The sequence below is a fragment of the Pogona vitticeps genome, chromosome 6 (assembly GCF_051106095.1).
Source record: "Pogona vitticeps strain Pit_001003342236 chromosome 6, PviZW2.1, whole genome shotgun sequence".
Taxonomy (NCBI): Eukaryota; Metazoa; Chordata; class Lepidosauria; order Squamata; family Agamidae; genus Pogona; species Pogona vitticeps.
Window position 1 is genome coordinate 117,427,480 of NC_135788.1, and position 18,388 is coordinate 117,445,867.

Here is an 18,388-nt window from a genome sequence, read left to right on the forward strand (position 1 = left end):
TACGGATGGGGACGTGGTGGCGCTGTGGGCTAAACCGCAGGAGCCTTTGTGTGCTGCAGGGTCAGAAGACCAAGCAGTCGTAAGATCGAATCCACGCGACGGAGTGAGCACCTGTCGCTTGTCCCAGCTCCCGCCAAACTAGCGGTTCGAAAACATGCAAATGCAAGTAGATAAATAGGGACCACCTCGGTGGGAAGGTAACAGCGTTCCGTGTCTAAGTCGCACTGGCCATGTGACCACGGAAGATTGTCTTCGGACAAAGCAGTGGCTCTATGGCTTGGAAACAGGGATGAGCACTGCCCCCTAGAGTCGAACACGACTGGACAAAAATTGTCAAGGGGAACCTTTACCTTTATACGGATGGGTCCAGCTACTTGAGTGGAACAAGAGGAAGTCCACCTGAGGGCACAGAAATCTAGGGGTGAAGAAACTGAGGGATATTATGAGAACAACAACTTCTGGACCCATTCTGGACTTTTTATTCTTTTCTCCTTTTTTGGAAAACGTCCAGCAGATCCATTGCTCCTGTGAAAGCAAAGTCATCCACCTCCTGAGGTCTAAGTTCTACACATTAATTTTATAAAAGAAACAATTAAAAGTGCAACAGGAAAAGAAGAATGCAACAAGTAAATTTCATGTCAGATTTTGTACCCTCCATTTCATTCATTCATTCATTCATTCATTCATTCATTCATTCATTCATTCATTCATTCATTCATTCATTCATTCATTCATTCATTCATTTTCTATAATCCCTCACTTAGTGACACAATTACTGTGGTGATATATCCTTGAAACCTTTGTTCATAAAGTTATAGTTTCAATATATTCCTAAAAATTATAAAGGACGGAGCCTTTGCTATTCCAACCCCGGAATAATGACGGGAGGCAAAGATATGGATTAAATATGGCCCACTTTATTGATAACATCAAAATACGATAATGGCAATCCTTTGCCAAAAGAGGGGCCCTGCTGTAGTGCGGAAACAGGTGAAAGGCAGGGGTATACCGACACCCCATATTCAATAAATGGGCGAGTCCCCAGCCCCAAGTTCCCATGGTCTCCAGACAGCAGGAACCTGGACAGCCGCTAATAAAACACCCCCCCGGACCTCAAGCCATCTTTCGCTGATGACTGTTGGTCCAGAAGTGGCCCAGCGCATCCTCCCGCCACAGACACTGTAATCACATGATCCGCAGTTCTGGGAAGCGAGATGCGCTGTTGGCTTAACTGAGATTACAATTGGGACACACTGAAAATATCAGTTATTTCCACACTACCCGACTATGTGACCAAAATTAAACCACCAAAATGCCAATAACCCTTATCAGGTGTGGGATAGGCAAAAAAGCCAATCAGGATGGAGATCAAAAAATCCTATCTGGCCCCTGAAAGGCAACCAGACAAACTCACACTAGAAAAAAGGGAGGGTGTGTGGGAGCCTGAAAAAGGGGAAGAGGGCAGTGCAAGGGGGAAAGCCTTTTACGTACCCAGGGCTTTCCCGCCTCTCACACATCTCGTGAGACTTAAATGCAGTCTCGCTCTATCCCGGGTGGATAGCAAGGGTCGATTGCTTCGGCCAAAGGCAATGCCTTGCCAGCAATCACAGCATTGATAACCCAGATGGAAATTTATTCAACAGAGCAGGAGGGGCGACACTGAGAAGGCCCAATTTCTTCCTGTCATCTTTTTAACTTCACTTTTTCATCACATTCATTGTTGTGGTTTGGGAGGAGCATGTAAATTGCAAGCTGTATTCTGCGGGGAGGTGTTGTGACAACTACTGAGGTCCTGAATCTTTTTTGGGCTTTATAGGTCAGCACCATGGGAAATCCTCATCATCATCTTCTTCTTTGAATTGCAGAGCTTTAAGGCACCCTGTATATCATCAAGCAAGCCCTTGTCAAAGAGGCCCATTAGAGAATTGAACACCTCACCTCTGGTCTGTTCTTTGCACCAGAGGGCAAAAAGTGTAAGCAGAGAAAATGGATCTTCATCTTTCCTGGACTAAGTATGAAATTGGCCCCTGTCCAGTCCATTATCATGGCTGGGCAATGCTCAAGGACTCAAACTGCATTTTCAGTGAATGAAGCAAAGGAGAGAGAGACCTGCCTCTCACAATTATAATGGTGGCAACACGCCCTAAAACTCCCAGAGACTTCACATGGTGGTTTCATAACCTAGTAAGAATTAGTGAGAGTGAGGTACCCTAGATCTAGTACCTCATCTCAATGGGAAGTATGTTTGTATGTTAGGAAAAAAATTTTCATTTCATTCTTTTTTCCACCTTCTAAGCTGCTCCTTGGTGTTCAACTCAGGCCTCAAGAGAATAATGTAAACCTTGGGAGCAAAGATGCAGATCAAGAGGCCAGCACTGGAAGCTAAGATAGAGAAGATCTCCACAGCGACCATGTGTTTCCCTTTGGTACTCAAATAGGAGGGAACAAAGGACACCCAAACACTGCAGAAGACCACCATGCTGAAGGTGATGAACTTGGCCTCATTAAAACTGTCTGGCAACTTTCTTGCTAAGAATGCCAATGTGAAGCAGATGAAGGATAAAAAGCCCATATAGCTCAGGACAAAATAAAAGATGACAAGGGAGCCTCCATTACATTCTTCTATAATCTCTTCACTCAATGATTGCATGTCAACTGCTGGGAATGGCGGAGATGTTCCTAACCACACGATACAAATTCCTGCTTGACCCAAAGAGCAGGAGAGCACAATGCAGTTTGATGTCCTTCTTCCCAGCCATTTCTTCATGTTGGATCCTGGTTTGGTGGCCATGAAAGCCACGACCACTGTGATGGTTTTGGCCAAGACACAAGAAACGGCCACTGAAAAGATGATGCCAAAGGCTGGTTGTTGGAGGAGGCAGCTCAACTTTCCAGGTTGTCCAAGAAAGAGCAAAGACGAGAGGAAGCAGAGGAGGAGAGAGATGAGGAGAGTGTAGGTGAGGTCCCGGTTGTTGGCTTTGACAATGGGGGTGTCTTTGTGCTTCATGAGAATTCCTAACACCCAGGTTGTCATCAGGGAAAAAGAGAGAGCAACCAAGGCTAAACTCCACCCTAAAGGATCTTCATATGACAAAAAGATGACACGTTTGGGCTGGCATCCATTATTGTTCTCTTTTGGGTACTCGTCTTCTGGACATTTGAAACAGTCATCCATGTCTGAAAAGCATAAATAGAAGAAAAGATCATTGAGAATAAAGATAATGTAAAATAAAATGGGCAGGTAATGGAAGACAGGAGGACCTTGCGTGCTCTGGTCCATGGGGTCACGAAGCGTCGGATGCAACTTAACAGCTAAACAACAACAATATAACATGACATTGAAATATTCAAGTGTGAGATGATCCCTTTCACAGTGCTGTTTATCTTCCCAAGGACATATGCCTACTTTATTCAAATAAGCTAATGTTAATAATTTAAATATTTTAGCAACTTTGAAATTCCCTAATTTATAATATCCCTGATTTTTTAGAATCCCATTGCTAAGTTTTGAGAAATTTGTGTAATTCAGTTGATTCAGTAAGGCTGTCTTAAAGCTAATCTATAGGGCACGCCTACTAATCCACTAAAGCCTACTGTCATGTAGGGATGTCACGCATAGGGGTCTTAGGAGGACCCTGAGTCCGTGAGGGATTTTGTTCTACTCTGCATCTCCAGTTGTGGAGGAAGTCGTGCTTAAGGAGGAAAGAAGCCCAAACCTCCTTCCTCTGATTGCATTAACTAAAGGAAAGGATTTCCCAGCTATACCCCTAACTTTGTTAGAAATGTGAAAAAACACTGGTTCATGAGTTCTTAACCTCTGAAACAAATGAGTGTAATACTCTCTATGTGGGGCTGCAGCTGAAAGCTGTATGGAAACTTCAGTGGGTCCAGAATGTGGCAACCAAATGGATTACAAGTCCCAGCACTTATGATCATATATCTCCAGTCTTGGCATGCCTTCATTGGCTCCCGGTTAATTACTGTGCTGAATTTAAAGTGTTGAGCATGAATCACTATGAAGAGCTTTGTGCCAAATCAAACATGTCTGCCTGAGAACACAGCCCAAGCTCCTTCCCCAACTGTCATGGTGAGGGAGGATCCCGGTGGCCTTTCCAAGAAGGTGAGTGGGACTCTTGGCCAAGGCGGAGGGGGAAATTTAATCACAAAACCTGTAGTGTTGCATTGTTAATTCAGCACAAAGCCTTTCATAGAATTTGGTGCCCATCTCTAACTCTGTATGGTTTAGGACCTCTATATGGGGTGGAACGACTCCTCTCAAAACAGCCAGCTGTTCCACACATTCTTCTCAGTCCCTCAAGTTGAGAATTCTAACAGATAAGAAGGCCAAAAAGCAAACAAAATAACCGAACTTTCTTGGTTCAGGCCCTTTTCCTCTGAAAAAAAAAGCTATCTACACAAGTTTAACGTATGCTATCAACGTAAAGTTTAGGAAGCTAATTTTGGCTGCACACCACATAGCTGACCTCTACTAGTCCAGAACTGCCTCCGATGGTCAAATGGCTTTTCATTTTTGTATTTCTTTGAAGTAGCTCCAGCTCATGACAGGGCTGAATGATAGCTTATGCTTTCTATTTTATTATTATATCTTGTCATCGTATTCTGTTTTTCTTTATTTTTGTAAACCACATAGAACATGGCAACATTAAGAAGGTAGTATAGAAACTCAAATGGGACGTGGTGGCGCTGCGGGCTAAACCGCAGAAGCCTGTGCTACAGGGTCAGAAGACCAAGCAGTCGTAAGATCGAATCCACGCGACGGAGTGAGCACCTGTCGCTTGTCCCAGCTCCCGCCAACCTAGCGGTTCGAAAGCATGCAAATGCAAGTAGATCAATAGGGACCACTTTGGTGGGAAGGTAACAGCATTCCGTGTCTAAGTCGCACTGGCCATGTGACCACGGAAGATTGTCTTCGGACAAAACGCTGGCTCTATGGCTGGGAAACGGGGATGAGCACCGCCCCCTAGAGTCGAACACGACTGGACAAAAAATTGTCAAGGGGAACCTTTACCTTTAGCTATAGAAACTCAAAGAAAAGCAAGCAAGCAAGCAAGCAAGCAAGCAATTAAGCAAGCAAGGAAGGAAGGAAGGAAGGAAGGAAGGAAGGAAGGAAGGAAGGAAGGAAGGAAGGAAGGAAGGAAGGAAAATACTACAGCCAAGGGAAGAGTTCACTGGTTAAGACATCTGAATCACACACAGTAAGGATTAGTTGAACCACTGAGAGCTTAAAATTGCAGAACATGTTAATCAGCAGAAATTCAACACTACAGGAGACATCAATTTTCTTAAAGTGTTGTAAGCTAGGGAAGATTACTCTGGACTCTATTTCATCTGTTGCTGTTATTTTGCACATGAGATGGCATTGAAGCCTAGACACCTACAATATCTTTTCCAATTTCCAGCTGCCGTCTCCTCTGTGTAGATGTGTTTGTCTGTATGTTTCTCCAAAGGCCCAAGATTAAGCCTATGCTGATGCATTAAATGGGTCTCTCCTCAGTTTTGTATCCTCACACTTGTTGATTTGCCATGCAAATATAGAGCTCAATGGGCCATTCTGACCAAGACAATGAATGGAACTCCTGCAACTCGGGAGCAAAGTTCTAATGATTTCTACCCCTCTCCTTTCCCCCATAGAGCCTTTGAAGGCTTCAGGACAGGGTTGGGGAAAGAGGGGTTTTGAATCCCCCTAAATCACTGCTGAGTTGCTGCTGATGGTCCAGACGTACGTGTTGTGGTGGTATTGCAAGGACTTCTCGCTCTCTGAGTTCATTGAACAATTGCATAAATCATCTGAGAATTATATCATCCAGTTTTCAGTGTGCAAAGATGCAGAAAATATTGTTTTCGGACTGCATCATTAGTCGTTGAAGAGTTTTATAGTAAGTTAAAAAACATGAGAACTCTTATTTTCTTATTTTTTTCAACTGACCTAAAAAACCTAAATTCTCTTTATATGACAGATTAAATTAAATGAAAAGAAAACTGGAACACCTACCTGTCTGGTTTGAAATCCTTCCTGCTGGGCATAGAACACAATCATAACAACAAAACTTTTCTCCTTCCTTACTTTTCTTCTGAAAGCCAGGATGGCAGTAGTCGTTGCAAACCGAAATGGGAACCACCTGTTCATAAAAAGAAGAGAGTTGAGAAGGGTCATCGCAAAGAGATCTGGAATAGTCCTCTTAGCCAAATAACCTACAGAAACCAGGTTGGCCAACTGGGGTCTTTTGAATCGATCTTCTCTGGATCCCTTCATAACTCACCAAGACTCAAGCCATGCATAATAAATGTTCAGTTCTACAGGGGAAGAAAAGGTAAAAATACTCGTATTTTAAATTGGGAACAGATATATATGGGAAGTCAATACTTAATCTAGTTTTAGAAAGTGGTCGGTAACTTTCATAGAATAGTGAAGTTGGAAGGGTCCTATAAGGCCATCAAGTTCAACCCTTTGTTTGATGCAGGAATACAAATCAAAGGATATCTGCCAGGTGCTTACAACTAGCTATTAGTAGCAGTATTATCAAGGATAGAAGCAAAAGCATCAAAGGAATTAAAGATACGGCAAACATTTTGTTATCACTTTGACAGGGATTTCCTTGTTACATCTGAAGGACCGCCTCCTTCCATATGAACCTACCCGGCAGTTAAGATCTAGCCATGGGGCCCTTTTGAAATAGCCGTCCCTTAAGGAGGTAAGAGGGACGGCTTGTAGAAAAAGGGCCTTTTCGGCAGCCGCCCCCAGACTGTGGAACGCCCTCCCGATTGAGATTCGTCCGGCGCCGACGCTGATGACATTTTGGCACCAAGTCAAAACCTTCCTGTCCCAGATGGCTTTTAATAGAAATAATATCAACTATGGGTCCTGATGGCAATTTTTAGAGTATATATTTTATTTGTTTTAACTTTTTAATTATATTTTAATTGTTGTAAGCCACCCAGAGACCTTTGCGTAGTGTGGGCTACATATAAGTTAAATAAATAAATAAATAAATAAATAAATAAATAAATAAATAAATAAATAAATAAATAAAAGTTCTGCTCTTTGGATTTTTTTTTTTCCAGAAATTTCCACCCTTCTTACGATCTCCTGCTCTGGTACCTTATTCATCCTTGTTCTGAGATTATGAAAAATGGCTTTATTTTAAATCCAGCATCTATCTGTGGCTACACTCTGCTTTACTTTGAAATCAAGCCTTCTAGTAGAATATGCTCACTCTTGCCCAAAGTTCCCCTTATTGCCAATTCCTCCACTATGTCATCTCTATTGGTTAGAATCAAGTCAAGAATATGGTAGATATTTCTCTAGTTTCTTCCTGTAATTTTAATAGGAGAAAAGTGTCAGCCACACAAGCCAGGAATTTCTCAAAATGACCATCCTTGGCTGAATATGCCTTCCAACATATATCTGGATAAATAAGATCTCCCTTCAGTATGACCTCGTATCTCTTTGAAACTCTTGCAATTTGTTTTTCAAAGGTTTCAACCTCTTCCTCTCCCAGATTTGGTGGCTTGTATTATTTCTATGAAGTCATATTTGCCCTCCTGAAATAAAATTTCCACTTCTTTGTTTCCCATACTCCCGGCATTCATATATAGACACCAGAGATGGTGTGATTTGCAGCCTGTTTATACATTTATGTGAATATTACTATTAATGTTAATGTTATTATTTACCAACATTTAAACAAATTAATCTATCCCTCTTATTGTGAGTAAGGGGTCATTTATCTTTAATTCTGTGCTTGCATCTTTTTCCCGCATCCAATTCAGTTTAAGGCCTTCCTGAACAAAGTTTTCATGCTATGGCCAAATATATTCTTCCCAATCCTTGTTTAATACAAGCCATCTCTTGGTATCAGTCCTACTTCTGGTAAGTTTAGCTCATGGTTCAGAAATCTTTGTCTTTATTTTACAGGCAAACACACCATGTTGAAGAGATCTGAAGGGAAAATAACCTTCATTCACCAACATGACCTCCTTAGGGAAGGACCCCCCCAATAATCCATACCTCGTTAAAGCCTCGGTGCCACACAATTCTATCCCAATCGATCACGACTTCTTCTCCTTCAAGAGCACCGGGAACCACCCTTCCAATTTTCACTTGATGGAAAGAGTTATTGGGGAATATGACCACGTTCATGATGTCAAATCCACCCCCTATTTCCCTTTTCTCATTAAAAGACACTGATTCTCCCTCTGTGTTGTTAAATGACAACCTTTGCAGGAACGGGTGAAGCTAGTTGAAAAAGGAAACAGAACAAATGAGATTAAGGGACAAGAGAGACTGAAGCAAGGAGAGATAGCAAAACATTTTCTAGACGTATGTAGTCAACATCCAATTGAATATTTACAGGAACCTGAATTTCCACCTGAGTAAGTTAGCTCAAATATTTGACAAGATACCAGTCAAGTTTTTCTGGCACATCAGCAACACCTCATCAGATTAGCACAACAGCTTCTTCTGTTGGGATGCGTACATTAATCTAGAACAGTGGTTCTTAACCTTTGTTACTCGGATGCTTTTGAACTGCAACTCCCAGAAACCCCAGTCAGGAGAGCTGGTGGTGAAGGCTTCTGGGAGTTGCAGTCCAAAACTCCTGAGTAACTCAAGGTTAAGAACCAATGATCTAGAACACTGGTTCTTAACCTTGGGTTACTCAGGTGTTTTTGAACTGCAACTCCCAGAACCCCCAGTCAGCACAGCTGGTGGTGAAGGCTTCTGGGAGATGCAGTCCAAAACTCCTGAGTAACCCAAGGTTAAGAACGAATGATCTAGAACACTGGTTCTTAACCTTGGGTTACTCAGGAGTTTTGGACTGCAACTCCCAGAAGCCTTCACCACAAACTGTGCTGGCTGGGGTTTCTGGGATTTGCAGTTCAAAAACATCCAAGTAACAAAGGTTAAGAACCACTGATCTAGAATAAGTTACTGACTCAGATTTATCTACTGATTACTTTTAGTGCTTGATCTGTTGAACCCCAGCAATCACATGAAAAAAGTAAAAGCACATTCATTCTAATCATTGTGAAATTTAATTGTATTCCATGCCCTACTTCTAAAGGAAAAGTGGAACACATTTCCTAATTCTAGGTTATCCACAAAGAATGAGAAACCACTTCTGTGTACTCTGTACTTTGAGAATCCTGTAAGGGGGTTGCCAGAGGTTGGAACTGATATGACCTCACACAAGACATTCAAATATAATTGAAAAAAAATGGAAATTTATAGAGTTCCACTGTGTGCTAGCTAATTGGGCCTCTGGCTGATCAGACACAAACACGTGATGCTCATTCTTTAAGCACTCGAAACTGGGATTTATTGGTACATTCAACGTGTGTTCTGCAACGTTAAACTTGTTATCAGCTTTATCTCTCATCGCCAACGGGTCCAACGAGGGTGTCCATAAGTGTTGTAGAAACAGGTTATAATCAGATTCATACCATGGACCTTTAACGAAAGGGTTAGTGTCCTCATAGTCCGGTGAATCCAAACCATTGTCAATCAAGGGAAGGGTCTCCTCATCTCTTCCCTCCAAGTCGAAGGGGTTGTCTCTCTCGAGTCGTGGGTCCCAGGGTCTGGTAAATACCTCCACCGGCAGGCCTCCTCCAGACGCCATGCTCTCCTTTCTCCTTTCTTGTTCCTTCTGCGTCTTTCTCCTCCCTTAATCTCCTCTGCCACTCTCTGGCTTCGGATTCTCCCCAGTAAGAGGGTCCAGGAGGTAAACCCCTCTGTCTGCAGTAGTCTGCCTCTTCCCGAGGCAATCAGACCTTTTCACATTTCCCTGTCCAGGGATCTTCAATCCAAATCAACTTCCAACCCCCTGATATGTCATCTCTCTTCCCTTTTATATCCACATTTCCCACCTCCATCAACGGTCTGCCTCTTTCTTCCGTTCCCGCCTTTTCAGTCCTGGCCTGGGTAGACACTGATACCTTTGCTATCCCCCGTTCTCAGTCCTGGGTATCTACTCCTTGCTGCACTGTCACGACGCGGGAGGCTGGAGAGTCTGTCTGCACCTCTTGCTCTAGTCTCACAGCTAGTTTAATATTCAAAATATTTAGAGAGGAGTACAGATCTCACCTGCCAAGGCTGAAGATGGTCAAGAACAACATCTGGATTCTCAATCATGGTTTTCTGTCTCAATCTGGATGTGTACTTTTCATGGAAAGTATGTGCCAGGACATAGATGGCATTGTAGATACTATAGCTGTGTCCGGTCAAATGCATGTCAAAAAGAGGCTCAGGAAGGCTTGCCAGTTTCTCCTCTCCAGTACATTTCTCACTATCTGGAACCGTTTCTCCAAAGAAGCAGTCAAAGGCTTGCTCCCAGAAATCTTTCAGGAAACCATCTCTTTCATTCCAGCCAGGTATGATAGGCTGAACAAACTCTCCAAATTTCAAAAGATCTTTTTTGTGAATCATAAAGGAAATAGCACCTTCAAACAGCTGAAGATCCCAATACTTTTGTGGTCCCGTTAATATAAAATCAATCTGAGTTGTTGTTATCCACACTTTTCTGTATTCGGAATACCTAATATTTTCCTGATCATAAAGAAATATAAGTGTTCTTAGCCATGCCATTGTCGAAGACTCTCCGTAGACGATACATGCACTGGCTTTTTGATTAGTTAAAGGTACATATATTTTCCGAAGGACTTCAACAATTGTTTCATCCAAGTCATCCAAATTAGGTTGTTGTGGAATTCTTTGTACGAAAGCTGAGCATATTCCATTTTGAGAAAAGAGTAGCTCCATTGTCTGCACAAAGTGCTCCCCGCTCTCATTATCTACCACAAACATCCCAACCCATATCCATCTAAAATGCTGAAGCAACCGGATTATCCCCATGTATTGAGGGTCTTCAATGGGGACCATGTGGTACAAGTAAGGATGCTGAGATGTATGAATCTCCCCTGGAGCCAAAGAGCCATAAGTGAACTATAAGACAGGAGGGAAAAAACAACTTTGTGATGATTTAGAATTTCAGACATTTCAATAATTATTCCAACATTTTCTCCTCTTCTTCAAAATCAATTTTATTTCTGCATCTGTATTTTCTACTCTTCCTGAAAGCATAACTTGCCACTCAAATTAAATGAGGGGGAAAGGACACACAAGAGTGTGCTATCCTAACTATACCTGCATCTTATCCTACCTGAGGAATTTTGTAGAGACCTAAGACGTCAGCCATAAGAACAGAGGTGTCGGAACCCAGTCCCCCAATAACTGCTAGGAGACTTTTCTTTCCATCACACTCATAATTGGGAACGTATCTCAGCCTTTTGGAGAGCAGGTTGAGAGTGGTCCGATAGGTCATCCATGAATTAGAATAGCTGTCACAAATGTGGAAGCCAAGGGTGATGTTGGGTAAGATTTGGGGATTCTTGTTGATCTCATCGATGGCAAAGGCCATGGCCAAGGCATGCTGGTAGAATTTTGGCACCATGCTGTCAAGACAGATACTTTAATATTGCAACAACATTTCTATAGTTTATGAATTGGCATTCTTCTTCAAACTATACTTTTTTTCCTTCATTGAAAAGACAAATGCTCAAGAAGAAACAGACAGATACATTTGTTTCATAGCTCAAAATGTCTTCATTTTAAAATAGCACAATGAAACCAAGCATTTTTCCCACCAACGAGAACAGAAAAATCCAATACAGATTAAAAGATTAGAGAGAAATAAAACTTCATGGTGGCAAAGTGTACATTATATGGAAGCAAACAAAAAGTATGCAAACAAGTTGAATGGAAAAGTAGAACTGAACATTTACAATTAACAGAGTTGGGAAGAAAAGGTTTGTTTATTTGAAATGCATGATCACAGTGCTGGCATACTGTTCTGGAAAGGTATGGAAAGTGTAATAATGCAGGAGGTAACGTCTGTATTGAGCTCCGCTCCCCACCTACAATGGTTTTAACAGTTATAAATATTTGGAAGGGCTGAGCCCTAAAAAATTTGTAATCAGTCTGCCTTTTTATAGTTAGCCGGTCACAGTGGCAGTGAAGGCTGGGACAAGATCTGTAGCATGTGGTGAGTTGTTACTAGAGCATTCCTTCTCAAGGAGATGGGTGTTGGGAAACAACTCCCTGATGGGGATAAAGAAGATTTGCTTTGCTTTCCTGCAAAGATAATTGACTTTTTTACTGCAGACTCCCGAATTTACACTTCGCACTCCCATAGCCAAGTCCTTCTCTCCTCTGGTGGAAAGTGATAAGGAAGGCAATCAAAAGGGAGAGAATGACAATTGGCCTAAAGAGAGCCCTTAAGAAATTTGCAGACTTCTGCAAAGTGAAGGAATTAGAAATAAATTATCAAAAGACAAAAATGATGGCCTTTGGTAGAAGGTAAAAGAAAAGGTCTTGGACTATAAATGGGCAATCTCTCAAACAGTTTTCCTGTTTTAAATATCTAGGTATGGCCCTTCAATCCACTGGTGAGAGAAAGGCTCATATACAATATGCAGCTACCCAAGGGGGGAAAAACAGCAAATGTCATCTTAAGGTTCTACCATTCCAAAGGGGGTTGATATATTCCAGCAGGACAAAAACTCTTTCAGACAAAGGTGGCCAGCCAGAGGCTCTACGGCACCTTAACAGGGCCTTCATCCAGTTGCTTTGATCCAATAGAGTGGGTTCAGAGTAAATTCCTTAGAGCAATTCTTGAGGTTCCAAGATGCGTAACAAATGCACAAATTCGTTTAGAGACAGGGTCACTAAAAATGGTAGCCAAAATTACACTAGCCTCCCTTTAGTACTGGCTTAAAATAAATTTTCAATTACAGGGATTAACCCAATCTACTTCTAGAGGACAATTTTCAAGTCGAAGTGATTGAAAGTGGTCCTAAATAAATTGCAAGTTATGGGCTTCTCTCTGCAAGCAATATTGAACATGCAATGGGATGAAGCGAAATCAGCCCTTAAACAGATGGAAAGACGGGTAGATCTTAGTAGATGCCCCAACTATAGAGTGATAGACACGCACAAATATCGCTTGCTCCCCATGGTCTATTTATCACAGCTTGAGGCATATAAGTTGGCTAGATGTGCGGCCTTTCCCTCAGCGGTGTTGGAAGGCAGATTTAATAAGATGATCCTGAGGGAACAGAGACTCTGCCCTTGTGGATCTGATGAGATAGACTCTATAGAGCTTACGATGCTCAAATGTAACAGGCATAGCAAGATTCGAGGAAAATATATTACACCTCTCTTAAGAGACATGACAAGCCAAAAAGACTCAGACTACTGTAACCAATTGTTTCTTGATCAAAATCGGACTACTACAGAACTGGTAGCGAAATTTTGGGCAGTATGCCATAGTAGCCAGAATAGATAGCCAAACCCTTAGAAGTTGGTCTTTTATTGTTATATTTGTAGTTTTATTGCTTTTTGTTTATTTGATTTGGTCTTTTGCAGTATATGTCAGTACTTGAAGCTCTGCATTCAGTTTTGTTTTATGTATGGCTTGATGCTGGAACAATAAAATATGTAATATAGGAAATATTACTATTGAATAACAATGAATATATTATTACATTCAGCACATACAAGGATCAATCCTAATGGTGTTCTAACACAAGCAACAGCAATACTGAAAAGCATCTTGTTCCAATTCTTTCGTAAGCTACCAGTCATTCTCGATTCAGAATGTCACTTCATTTTTCCTTTCCTTGAATTGGTGTATGAAAAATTTTGGTTTTCTTTACTTTGATGAATCTTATCAACCACACATTTAAACGAGCACCTATTTGTACCTCTTCAGCTTCCCTAATCAACTTATTCCGACACTTTGGATTTCAGAATTTGTTGAGTATTACTGGCATCATTTGATTACTATAGTTTTGTGCTTTCCCTCAGATTAAAAATGCAAAGGATATGGAGAGGAAGAAATACTTACTTTACACCAAAAAGGTGCTGCGAAGGCTGTTCTTTGAAAGAGATTCCATGGAAAGCATGAATGATCTGAGTCAGAATCCCTCCGATGAGGAGGACACCAGGCTGGTACCACTCATGCGGAACTGGGAGAGGATCCTTCACAGAACAACTCATAGTCCTTCCTTCCTTGCACACGGCAGAACGGTAACTGAGGTACCAGGACTAAAAACCCACTCGTTTGGCAGCAAAGCCTCTGCTCAGACACAGACTCTCCTCTTATGAATCCAAATGAGTTTGCTTAATTTGGCTGTAATGAATGATACCAAGGGACACCAAGCCCTCATCTGAAAAGGCGCTATAATGACCTTTCTTCAACTACCAAGAAATAGAAGAACTGCAAACCTTGAACAGTATCTGAGATGAACTTTGATGTATAACTGACAGAAACGAAATCAACAGAGCCCGCACAATCTCTTCCTCACCCAATACTCCCAGCATCAATTCTGCAGGAGGATTTTTATAATCTTTTCCTGACTTGCTTATTCATTCTCTTCCAAAATACCCTTGACATCCTCTAGTGCTTTAGTCTGAAGAACAAATTATAATCATTGTAATAATCACTAGGAGAAGCAACTAAGTCTCCCACATTTAAGTTCTAATAAGTTGGAGATTTGGGAATAAAACTTGCTAGATATTTTATTTTATTTCCAAATTGGAAAGGGGGACTTGTCTATATTCCACCAGGATGAAAAGTTGTAAATCTTTTGGAAATCTGACTTCCATGATAAGCGACCACCAATTAAAAGTAATTGCCTGAAATAAAGTCATTGTCTTGATTTGGTAGACAAAGGCACACTGAATTCCAGTTTGAGAGAAGTGGAAGTTTATGTCACTATCCTTCCTTCTGTCCATCCATCCGTCCATCCATCTTCCACCTAGTCACCTGTCAATCAATCAATCAATCTTCCCTATTAATATCCCTGAATGTGGAGTTCTACTGCTCTGAGAACATCTTTTAAAAACCTAGGTAGAGAAACAACAGAAGAACAAATTGTCCTTCAAAATAATGACTAATGACACTTCTTCCATATTTGTCTCCCCCTTTTGCCCTCCAGCTCCCATATTTGGGTTAATCTGGTTCCCCAAATCAGCACAAATTTGTGTCCCAACTGCTACATGATTGCCAATCAAGGGGGTTCTCTCTGCATGTCTGAATAGACTGAGGATGTGTACTTCTGTCCTGATCCAGCCACTTGCAAATGCTCTTCCTTCACCTCTCCCCGCCCCTCCCCCAATCTCCATTTTGAGGGGTTTTTTTGTTTGTTTGTTTTGGTAGGAGAGGCGTTCATTCAGTTGAGGCAAGTTTCACTCTACCAGTACAAGATGCTTCTGTTTTGTACTGAACAAACTACAGTTAGAGACTTGTTTGATTTTGAATGGGGTTCTCTATCTCTTCTACCACATCAAAACCAAAAAAAATTGAATTTTTTGAATGGGGTTCTCTATCTCTTCTACCAACATCAAAACCAAAAAAATGAATCATACCATCTTTAAGACTATTACTATAATGACACATTTGTTTCAGGGTAAGCTTTTATCCCCTTCACATATTGCTACCCCTTCACTGATTGCTGACTTGTTGTGGCGAAGGGGCTTGAGTCATTCAGAGAAGCTGAGCGCTATGCCGTGCAGGGACACACAAGACGGACAGGTCATAATGTTGAGTTCTGACTAAACGCCATCCACATGGAGCAGGAACTGGCAATGCCACTCCAGTATCTTTGCCAAGAATGCCCCATGATCAGAAACAAAAGGCTAAAAGATATGACACTAGAAGATGGGTCCCTCGGGTCTGAAGGTGTCCAACATGCTACTGGGGAAGAGCAGAGGACAAGTACAAGTAGCTCCAGAGCTAATGAAGTGGTTGGGCCAAAGCAGAAAGGATGCTCAGCTGTGGATGTGCCTGGAAGTGAAAGGAAAGTCCAATGCTGCAACGAAAAATACTGCATAGGAACCTGGAATGTAAGATCTATGAACCTCGTTAAGCTGGATGTGGTCAAACAGGAGACGGCAAGAATAAACATTGACATCCTGGGCATCAGTGAACTAAAATGGATGGGAATGGGCGAATTCAATTCAGATGAGTATCATATCTACTATTGTGGGCAAGAAGCCCGTAGAAGGAATTGAATAGCCCTCATAGTCAACAAAAGAGTGGGAAAAGCTGTAATGAGATATAAATCTCAAAAATGACAGAATGATGTCAATACGAATCCAAGGCAGACCTTTCAACATCTTCTAGAATTGACACCAAAGAAAGATGTTCTCATTCTAGGGGACTGGAATGTTAAAGTAGGGAGTCAAGAGATAAAAGGAACAACAGGGAAGTTTGGCCTTGGAGTTCAAAACGAACCAGGGCAAAGGCTAATGGAGTTTTGTCAAGAGAACAAGCTGGTCCTAACAAACACACTTTTCCAACAAGTCAACAGGCGACTCTACACATGGACATCAATAGATGGGCAATACCGAAAACAGATCGATTATGTTCTCTGCAGCTAAAGACGGAGAAGCTCTATACAGTCAGCAAAAACAAGGCTTGGAGCTGATTGTGCTCTGATCATCAGCTTCTTATAGCAAAATTCAAGCTTAAGCTGAAGAAAGTAGGAAAAAACACTGGGGTACTCAGGTATAATCTAAATCAAATCCCTTATGAATACACAGTGGAAGTAAAGAACAGATTTAAGGAACTTGATTTGGTGGACAGAGTGCCTGAAGAACTTTGGATAGAGGCTCGAAACATTGTACAGGAGGCAGCAACAAAAACCATCCCAAAGAAAAGGAAATGCAAGAAAGCAAAGTGGCTGTCCAAGGAGGCCTTACAAATAGCAGAGAGGAGAAGGGAAACAAAATGCAAGGGAGATAGGGAAAGCTACAGAAAATTGATTGCAGACTTCCAAAGAATAGCAAGGAGAGACAAGAGGGCCTTCTTAAATGAACAGTGCAAAGAAGTAGAGGAAAATAATAAAAAAGGAAGAACCAGAGATCTGTTCAAGAAAATTGGAGATATTAAAGGAACATTTTGTGCAAAGATGGACATGATAAAGGACAAAAATGGGAAGGACCTAACAGAAACAGAAGACATCAATAAGAGGTGGCAAGAATACACAGAGGAATTGTATCAGAAAGATCTCAATGTCCCGGACAACCCAGATAGTGTGGTTGCTGATCTTGAGCCAAACATCCTGGAGAGTGAAGTCAAGTGGGCCTTAGAAAGTTTGGCTAACAACAAGGCCAGTGGAGGTGATGGCATTCCAGTTGAACTATTTAAAATATTAAAAGATGATGCTGTTAAGGTGCTACATTCAATATGCCAGCAAGTTTGGAAAACTCAACAGTGGCCAGAGGACTGGAAAAGGTCAGTCTACATCCCAATCCCAAAGAAGGGCAGTGCCAAAGAATGCTCCAACTACCATAAAATTGCACTCATTTCACACACTAGGAAAGTTATGCTCAAAATCCTCCAAGGTAGGCTTCAGCAATATGTGGAGAACTCCCAGAAGTACAAGCTGGATTGCGAAGGGGCAGAGGAGGCAGAGACGAAATTGCTAACATGCGCTGGATTATGGACAAAGGCAGAGAGTTCCAGAAAACCATCTACTTCTGCTTCATTGACTACACAAAAGCCTTTGACTGTGTGGACCACAACAAACTATGGCAAGTGCCTGACCACCTTATCTGCCTCCTGAGAAACGTATATGTGGAACAGGAAGCAACAGTTAGAACTGGATATGGAAACACTGATTGGTTCAAAATTGGGTAAGGAGAACGACAAGGCTGTATATTGTCCCCCTGCTTATTTAACTTATATGTAGAATACATCATGCGAAAGTCTGGACTGGAGGAATCCCAAACCGGAATTAAGATTGTCAGAAGAAATATCAACAACCTCAGATATGCAGATGATACCACTCTGATGGCAGAAAGTGAGGAGAAATTAAGGAACCTTCTAAGGAGGGTGAAGGAGGAGAGTGCAAAAAAATGGTCTGAAGCTCAACATAAAAAAAGCTAAGATCATGGCCACTGGTCCCATCACCTCCTGGCAAATAGAAGGGGAAGATATGGAGGCAGTGACAGATTTTACTTTCTTGGGCTCCATGATCACTGCAGATGGAGACAGCAGCCACAAAATTAAAAGACGCCTCCTTCTCGGGAGGAAAGCGATGACAAACCTAGACAGCATCTTAGAAAGCAGATAAATTTCATGTCAGATTTTGTACCCTCAATTCTATTCTATTGATTGATTGATTCATTCATTCATTCATTCATTCATTTTTTCATTCATTCATTCATTCATTCAGTCATTCATTCATTCATTCATTTTTCATTTATTTTCCATAATACCTCACTTAGTGACACAACTACTGTGATGATATATCCTTGAAACTTTTGTTCATAAACTTATAGTTTCAATATATTCCTAAAAATTGT

The 18,388-nt window shown here is 41.5% G+C and overlaps 1 protein-coding gene across 1 annotated transcript; it reads right to left on the reverse strand.

The window, feature by feature from the left end:
* Window positions 1-513: 513 nt before the first annotated feature.
* Window positions 514-18,200, reverse strand: LOC110091440 (vomeronasal type-2 receptor 26-like). Its single transcript, XM_078378317.1, has 4 exons — window positions 10,103-18,200; window positions 8,030-8,257; window positions 6,014-6,140; window positions 514-3,177 (listed from the first exon to the last, which is right to left on the reverse strand). The coding sequence occupies exons 1-4, from the start codon at window positions 10,895-10,897 to the stop codon at window positions 2,273-2,275; spliced, it is 2,055 nt and encodes a 684-aa protein (XP_078234443.1). The 5' UTR covers window positions 10,898-18,200; the 3' UTR covers window positions 514-2,272.
* Window positions 18,201-18,388: the final 188 nt, after the last annotated feature.